Genomic DNA, 9,300 nt, shown 5'->3' on the forward strand with positions numbered 1-9,300 from the left:
TGCTCCGGGAAAGAAACCCGTTTTGTTTTTCCGGTAAGTTAATTATATTTTCTTTGCTTGCAGTGGGGAAACGAAGTTCTATATATATTATAGAAGATATTGGCATAAGTAGTTAATAAAAAAGGTAATGATAGAAATGATTCATTTTTTTTTTGTACAAATTAATTTTTAAATCACAATTTTTAATAACTTCAAATATATTTATATTCTTTTATGAACTTGATAAGGAAAATTGACAATAATTCTCCGAATTTGTGTAAATGGAACGCAATAATAGGTAGTTTTTTTTTAGTGACCTAAAAAAGAATAACGCTTACTTCAGAATTTCTCGTAAGTTAACAGCAATACAAAACGCCTAGTCAGACAACCATTTCTTTTTTTCAGGGTGAACACTTCTCACTCTAAATGTTGCTAAAACTTTAAAGATTATTATAAAACTGACAGTATTTTTAAGATATAAGCATATATTCTTTTATAAAAATGATTTTTCTTAATTGTGAAATTAATTTTAATATACGAGTAAATGTATGGATATTTTTTTATAAAAAATAGAAACAAAAAATACATCACAAGCTATTGAAATTATGTGGAGAACATGTTCAAAATTTTATAATTTTTTTTATACTTTAATTTGTGAATTCAGTTTGAAGACATCTCCTCTTTCTGTCCGTTTTTATTTCTTGAAATTTATATAGATTAAATTTCCAAATACACACCCGAAGTAACGCCTCATTTTTGACTAATAAAAATAGTGTTTTACTTTTAAAATTTAATTAATAATTATACTTGTTTCACGTACTCTTAAGTTTTTGCCATCTCCTTTTCTTCAAAAAAGTTAAGATTTATTATAATTTTGAAAAAAATAAATAAAAATAATTCTCCTGATCATGAAAAAAAGATCGTATTTAGGTTATAAAATTTCTAATTCAAAATATGATGTCTCTTATCCTGAAAATAAAGTTTATAGTATATCTCAAACTGGATTAAAATGATTAACGAATATTTTTTTAATAAATTTTTCTGTTTCCCTGAGAGATCCACATTCACAAATACTGCACTAACAATGAGTTGAAGTGGGTTTTCCCTCACCGCTATAAGCACTTTCTTGCTTCCATCACCTATTATATAATCCCACCGCCATCTTTATATCTTTAATTATTTTCGATCCGAAACTCAAATTTAAACCAGATTTCAAAAACCCGCAATTCCGAACCTTGCACCCCTTACGACAGAACTCCTCCAACAAATGTTTTATTAACTGATTTATAACCCAAACAGAATTCTATTCTACCTTTCCTCAAATCCTGTGAAAATGAGAATAAATATTTTAGTCAGTCATTCTGTAAAGGTAAATATATTTACTTTTAAAAAGTAAAATTTAACTTTTAGAATTTATATTATCCTGATCAATTTCGGTCACTGTACTATTGAACTGTATGGAGGGGGGAATAAATACAATATATTTTATTTTGTATAACACGATCTATTTAAGAATTGCTATAATATTTCGATATGCTTCAAGTTTCTAGAGATTGAAAGGATGATTGTTCGGCTTAAATAAAATTAACACAATTGTGAAGTTGTGTTCATACAACTCCTTCGCTTATGAAGGATAAGCGAAAAATGCGTTTAACGAAAGGAAAACAAAAAATGTTTTTAAAACATCTATTATATTACTTCTATTTGATTGAAATCACTTTTTAAATAATAAATACAAATATTCATTAATCATTTTTGAGAAAAATAGCAAGAAATTCTAGTTTGGATTTAGCAACATTTAATAAACTTTACATTCCCCTCCACCCTTTGAAATATTCTCTACTTAAAATGCATACTTCACATACAGTAAAATATAATGTCAAGAAAATTAAACCGAGGTTTTAGAAGCTTTAAAAGAAAATTTAATATATTTATAACGCAGGGAGGGGAGAGGGGGGAGTTTCTACGAAGAAGGAATGAGAGGTAAGTATCTTTTAAAAAAAATTCCTGTGGAACACTAATCTAACTATTTCAACGAGTTCAAATTTTTAACTATTTATTTCACAGTTTAACAAAATATATTGATGATTAGTTCCACTACAATAGTTTTCATGCATAACCTTCGCTTTTTATTTCATACTTTCTATTTTAAAACTCCTAAAACGAGGAGGAAGAAGTGGAGGAGTGTTACAGACGGTCCGGAGAAGCGAGTTTACATAGTGTATAGAATGTAAAATATAAAAATGTTTGTATCTTATGTTTAATATACAAGATTATCTAACTTGTTTAGCACTTCTCCATCGAGCCAGCCAATCCCAAGAAGGAACTGCGTCTTAGCGCGGAGAGAACAACTCATTCAAACACCTTGAATTTAACAATTCATTGACGTCCTTAGGACGCCTGGCAACTCAACCGGAAGGTCTCAAGACTCTTGGAACACCTTGATAAAAAAAAATTTCACAACTCTCAACGGGACTCGAACCAACCCCAGGGACCATCGCTAACTGAAACAAGAGGGGCCCCCACCTCCCGAAGCCAGGCCAGAGGGAAATTAAGTTTGACTGCCGAAGGGTTGGCTAGTCTGCCTCTTATCAATTGCGACGCAGTTCAGTCTCCCAGCAACCTTGGGGCAGTGATGTGTTTATTGTGGGATTTGGGATATTTTGTAAAGGTAATTTCAGTGATTAAGAAGTTTAATGTTATGAATATATGTCGAGTGGTTCGGTAGAGGAAATCTGACTGAACGAAATGGATTTGTTCGAAAATGTGGTAACATTGTATGGATCACTATTACAACTGGTATAGTGAGTACTAGTTCGCATATTTAAAATCCAATTTTAATTTCCTATCAATATCGAACTGAAACTAGAATTTCATCTCGGAAATATCGATGACTCTGTGAATTCTAAATAAAGTATTGCCAACAAACAACTGTACCAATTTTTTTTTTTTTTTTCTTTATACCCAAAATTAACATCTATCACTAGTAACATTAAGCATGATCAATATTTAAAATAAATAATTCCAAATCCTCCCAAACTTCTAACTAACCTAAGAAATGACGAGCGATACTATCCATTGATGCATCGCATGAAGGAAAATTTGTAGAGAGTTTTCTATTTTTGATAAATTACTTTTGTAGGAATAGGTTATTATTAATAACGTCAAATATTCTGCAATGCTGAATATTAAATATGTTCAATGAGCCCACCATGTGTAAGCAATAACAGAACTACTGCATACAGAAAGAACTATTGAAAAAAAAATTACAACAGCAAATCATATTTGATCTCTCATTTAACAACTGAAATTCAATGAAATATTTGCAATTATTACTTCTAAATTTAAATAAATTATCCGAGCAAAAGGCCAGATATAATTAGGTATTTTTTAAAGATTCCAAATTAAAACATAAATTATTGAAACGTTGATAATGTTTTTTAATAACTATCTTAAATTTAAAAACTCAATTTACAAGTGCAATCGTATGTTCATCCCACTCCATGAATTTGATTGATTTTTTTTTAATCTGCAAGTTTCTTGTTAATTTGAAATTCATGTTAAACTAAATTAGTATTGTTAAATAAATTGTGACTAATGCAAATGTTATTATTCGATATAGAAAAAGAAAAAAAAAAGCTAGAATTGGATATTAATGAGGAAAGTGACCTTTAGAAAAGATTACTCTCACTCGTTCAACCTTGTCTCTCATGTACAATCTGCTCAAGAATAATAATATATTTATTTTTTATTTTTTAAACAACTTACCTAATAGTTTCAACTATTTCAAGGGCACTATCATGCTTGTCCTGAAAGAAAAAAAAAGTCATTTCAGCATATCATTATAGATTTAAATAATACATAAACAAACCAGAAAATAATTAAATACATTTTTAATCAATACAATTTGCCATTTTAAATTAATCCATAAAAAAATAATAAATCAACAAAAATATATAAAACATATTTCTAGAATCTATCATAGAGCAAATTTTACCCCAATAAGAATAGTTAATAATTTTTTTATTAACAAACATATACTACATTAAACCTTCTTTGCATAAAAATTTAGGTTCGCCTACATCCACTCGATAAACTAGCAACCCATGACCTTAGGACAATCTCAAGTCTCGAAATTTTAAACTGTTTCTAAATAAGGCGCGAGTTTAAAACTGATTTTGCTAAACAGAATAGCTTCCAAGAATTTATCTCCTTTCTAGATCCGAATTTTTACAAATTTTGTTCATTGTAAAATGGTCAAAATTCAAGGAAAACAATTTAATTAATTAATAAATTATATCTATTAGATTTTATTGCTAACCCGAAAAATTGTCATAATAAAACCAGATTTATTAGTATCAAGATTTTTAATGTTAACATTCAAACATTTAAAAAGGGGATTATAAACATAACAACACTCAAAAAATCTTTTTCAAATTCACGAGAATTGATTTTTTATCTTCAATTTGATTTAAGGTACATTTATTGCCTGACGTAACACACTGCTAAGTGTGTCAATATGGATTAACATCAGGGAAACATATTTGAATAGAGTTATTTAATTTGTTTAATTAATAAAAATACTTGTTAGTAATAACAGCTAAATTTCTAAGTTTAATTATTATTTATTAAGTAACTAATAATGGACCAAAATTACTGAAAAATATATTGTTATTAACCATGGTTAACTAGTTTAGGAAACCGAGCGGTGTTTGGAAACAGGGGATAACAATAAAATCTTTAAAGTGAAAATCGAGCATTATTTTTTTTTTAATTACAGTGAGGATCTAATTTTTTTAAATGATTTTATAAACTTCATCACACCTATTATTTCTCGACACTGCTTCAAGATGGATGTTTCATTAAAGATACATCTACAGAATCAAATTATTACGTAGGGATAAAGGAAAAAATTCCTGTTGTGAAACTGAGGCAATTCATTGAGGAAATCTTGCGTACCGAGGAAGATGGTCCAAGAATTGAAATATTCACTCATACCAAGTGATTAATCATTGAGAAAAGAGAGGGGTAAAACGAGAGAGGAAGTTTAACTGAAAAAAATATGATGTTTCATTGCTGACAAATTCAAGTATCAAGTCACATAGCGTTTTACAGCATCGTTGTAACAAGAACGGAAACCAGGCCGCTGACCTAATCGTGAAGATGTGATGTTTGATGTTAGGAGGTGGGACCAAGACTTCTCAGTCAATAAACAGTTGGTATCAATACAGATTGTTAGAATATTTTATCTGAAATAGGTAAGTATAATCTAAAACAAACCTGTTTTGTAATCAGTTTATTCATCGATAAATAAAAATAATTTTATGGAAAAATAAACATCGTGATGAAATGTGTCCAATAACACTCATTAAGGGCATATAGAAAAGGCAAAATTGAAGGCTAATATTGTGGTCATCACTGCGCACCAACCTGAATAATGTCTGATCCTTTTTTAAAAATCATTTTCATATTTTTTTATACTATATTTAACAATTTTAATATTTTAAATCATTATTTTTATAACGAAGAATTCCGGATCGTAAAACAATGAATCAGCCTCTAATTTAATATAATTTATCCTACCACAAAATAGATATGTAAATTTCTGTTGTAAAATGGTATAGATATGCTTTATAGCCACAACAGATTGATAATGAGCAAGTTCATATCACAACTTTCAACCACATGGTATGAAAATACCAAATTTGTCCCAGGAAATATTATAACATCTTCAATTATATTATACAAATAGTATTAAATTATTTCTGTTTTCCTGAGATAGCTCGTCTTGAATTATTTTGTCAATAGTCAATAATTTTTAACTATTGAATAAACTATTTATTCCTTTACGATGTTAATAATTCTGATGAACAAAAGAAAGCTTACTTTTTTCCAACCAAACGTTTATTAATTATTATTAGTGTAATAAATAAAATTTTTAAATCATAAGGATAGAATTCTTCATTTGATTCCTGTGTATTAATTACATTAATATTTAATTTTAGTGTATTTATTCAATTATAATGCATTTCAGATCTAGTGAACAATTTTTAATTAATTTTCCAGGATTTTAGCCTTTCCTGAGTGAAGTTGCTTTTGCATTGGATAGATTATTATGGTTATGGCAGGTTAAAATAAATGGTTATGATATAAGTTAATGGAGTTTATTATTTGCATAAAAAGTAAATCGTTGATAAATTTCATTAGTTAATCTTTTTTGTATTTTCCCAACCACTTTAATGGTTTTTTTTTTCTACTCTTTTTCTTAAACTATTCCCTTTTTTTTCTTATAAATATTTTCCCAGTCTATTCAAATGTAACAAACATACAAGAAAGTACAATATTTTGAAAGATCCAATAATCTATTTAAATTTTCTCTCTATATTATTTTATTTATTTTTTTTATTTCCTTTTTTTTTTTTTTTTTACTTTTACTAAACATAATTGTTTTTATAACTTGTAATTATGCTTGAACGTATCATTTTTATTCGTTCAAACTTTTATCATTGTAATATAGGACGAAAATGACTGAGGAAATCGAAAAGTACAAGTAAATAAAAAGATAATCAGTGCACAAAATCAAATTATTTTTGTGGTCATTCTTGGAATTTTGCATCAATTTAGAGTTCATTTCAGAAATTAATTTAAAGTTTGTACTTTTAATCACATAAATAATTTTTACAAAGACCTTCTTTAACTGTTTTGATTAAAAATAGAAAATAAAAAAAAGTAAAATAAAAATTATAAATTCTTCAAAGTAGTGGAAATTTAAAATATATTATACTAACACTTCAAAATTTAGAGCTCCGAAATTAATTCCTCCATTCTATAAACCATCTTCATGTTTTTGACCGGCAAAAAAACCTCACAAGGTTACTCTTGATTCAAAAACGCGGTCATGGTTATTGGTTAGAGGAGTTGACAAACAAAACAGAATAGCCACTCACAATTTTTTGTTTTAATTTAATGGAAAAAAATATATATACTTCACACTCCTGACCTCGTTTGAGCATGTAATTATACTTCCTGTTTTATAGGAACTCTATAGAAAAAAAAATAATTGGAGTTTTAAAAATCGTCCTTTTAAGAAATAAAAGATATAGTTGACTCTTTCAAAAAAATAAATAAATAGAATGATACTAAAATGTGTAGATAATTTCGTTTCGTTTTTTTTTCACATTAATATATTAGAACTTATTCATCACCATCTCAAATCTACTTAAAAAACAATTCTTATGATATTCCAACATGAATAAAATATATTTTCTTGTCAAACGTGGAGACAAGGTGAGAAGAGACGAGGTAGCCAGAAACAGGGTCAGGCGACGGGAAAGGCCACTAACCCCTGTGAATAACTCTCGCTCCTGGATATATATATATACATATATTTATATATACGTATATATGTGTATGTATTTTCGAATGTGTGTATATAAACGTACTCAAATATCATATATCAATGACATTAGCATATATATTATTGAATTAATATTAATATTACAATTTCCAGAGATTAGTACACAGTTTTTTTTTTTCAAGAGGAAGATATTTCAATTATCAAAAAGTCAAATCTCCTAAAGAGAGGTATTTTTAATTTTAAAAATAATTAAAAATTAAAATTAATTTTACACATAATGGAAGTGAGAATATTTAATATATTTTAAAAGAGGGTATAATGTGATTATGTAAATGTGCCCTTCTTATTTCTGTATCTACATTCGTTAACTGATAAGTTTTGTAAATTTGTATTTATTCTTTTGAAATTTCAATAGAAGAAACTAGCGTGGCCTTTTTTTTTTACTATGTATGTTTATTCTAGGTTTTAAAAAATTCAATAGATGTTTATTTTGAAGTTGATTATTTTATTTTTGTAAAAAGGATAATGTATTAATTATGATTTTCAACTCACCGATCCTCTGCCAGAGGTGAGTGGCCACTGGTAGACGACCGCTTCAGCGCCAACAGGGCTGTGGAGTACAAGTTCCATAGCCATGGTGAAATATTAAGAAGATATTTTAAATTAAAGAACACTCACAACATAGCGACACTGACCGACACAAACTCAACAGCGGCAGGTTGAGCACTGGCACTCCTAACTTCGTCCCCACCCCTACTCCCCTCCCCTACCACTCCTCCCTCCCCCCTCCCTCTTCCTGAGACAGCCTAGAGATTTTTCAAAATGATGAATGACGATATTTCTTCAAATATTTAAAAACAAATAGCTTATGACATATAAGCAAAAAATAATTGTTATAGTTTAAAAACAAAAGTACCTAGTATCAGAAAAGATCTGTATAATTGACTTATCATTCCTATCGCGTTTCGACCTATATTTTTAGCATTATCGAAAACTGATTAAAATTTTGACATTATTTGTCCTTGCCGTATGTTATTTATTCAATTATAATTTTTTACCTAAATTCCCTGTTCTCAAAGAGGCCGCGCCTTATGTTGTACAAGTACAGTATTTGAAAAACACAGTAGAATTTCACTTATCTGTCTTAGTCGGAACTAAAACATCGCCGGTTAAAAGGGAGAGCATTAATTCAAAGCCTATAAAAGAAAAAACTGCAAAAAATGCTTAGTAATTCGAATCCTTAGATTGAGAAACACGTTAGTTCCAGAAAACGTTTTTTTTATATCGTATTTTTATTATATTTTTAAAATATTGGTACCTAAAGAAAATGGCGTAAAATATCTTTTCTTTCAATATTTTATTAGGCTCATATTCTTCATTATGTGAACGTCTCACTGAAAACTCTGAAATCTCTCTCTCTATATACATAAATATATAAAAAAGGGAATGGTCTAATCTTTGTCCACAATAAATTTTTAAATTGATGTACCGATTAACGGGATTTTTTTTTTCAAAATGTCTCTTGTCGGTATGGGAAGCTTTAAAGATACTGAAGTCCGAATTCTCAGGTGGAAAAAAGTTATGATCAAAATTAAGCGATTTTTGTATGTAACTTAGAATTTATGTTTGTTTCACAGTTATTGTACACCATTCGATTCGTCTCTTTCTAAAGAATAAAGTATTACTGATTCTATTAAGCAATATTATATTTATAAAAAATTTTTTTTAGGTAAAAGCATTTCATATATGTTTTTAATGCCGTCTGAAACTACTAAATACCATTTTTCAAGGAAATCAAAAATTGGAAATTTTTCAAATTGATTCAATTGGAGGTTTTTTTTTTCTTCCAGTGACTACTGTCCATATAATCGCTCATAATTTCTCTTCATTTTATCTAATTCCATCTTTAATATAACCGTTGGAGAGCTGCCAAGTTTAGTGTAGATTGGTTGATGTTATTTATA

At 28.2% G+C, this 9,300-nt stretch overlaps 1 protein-coding gene and 1 long non-coding RNA gene across 2 annotated transcripts in view; one reads left to right on the forward strand and one right to left on the reverse strand.

The window, feature by feature from the left end:
* The window catches only part of LOC106682659 (uncharacterized), a 4,160-nt gene extending 1,245 nt beyond the window's left edge, over positions 1–2,915 (forward strand). The window contains exon 2 of the long non-coding RNA XR_001343464.3: positions 2,270–2,915. This is a non-coding gene — a long non-coding RNA (uncharacterized lncRNA). The remainder of the gene's footprint in view (positions 1–2,269) is intronic.
* Positions 1–8,067, reverse strand: part of LOC112211290 (histone-lysine N-methyltransferase, H3 lysine-79 specific) — a gene marked incomplete at its 3' end in the record, with an annotated part of 127,291 nt that extends 119,224 nt beyond the window's left edge. The window contains 2 exon segments of the mRNA XM_024362721.2: positions 3,748–3,788; positions 7,889–8,067. Of these exon segments, the coding sequence (XP_024218489.2) occupies positions 3,748–3,788; positions 7,889–7,972 (125 nt within the window).
* Between the last annotated feature and the right edge of the window lie 1,233 nt (positions 8,068–9,300).

This window comes from Halyomorpha halys, unplaced genomic scaffold (genome assembly GCF_000696795.3).
Source record: "Halyomorpha halys isolate HHAL.00 unplaced genomic scaffold, Hhal_1.1 Scaffold433.1, whole genome shotgun sequence".
NCBI classification, from domain to species: domain Eukaryota; kingdom Metazoa; phylum Arthropoda; class Insecta; order Hemiptera; family Pentatomidae; genus Halyomorpha; species Halyomorpha halys.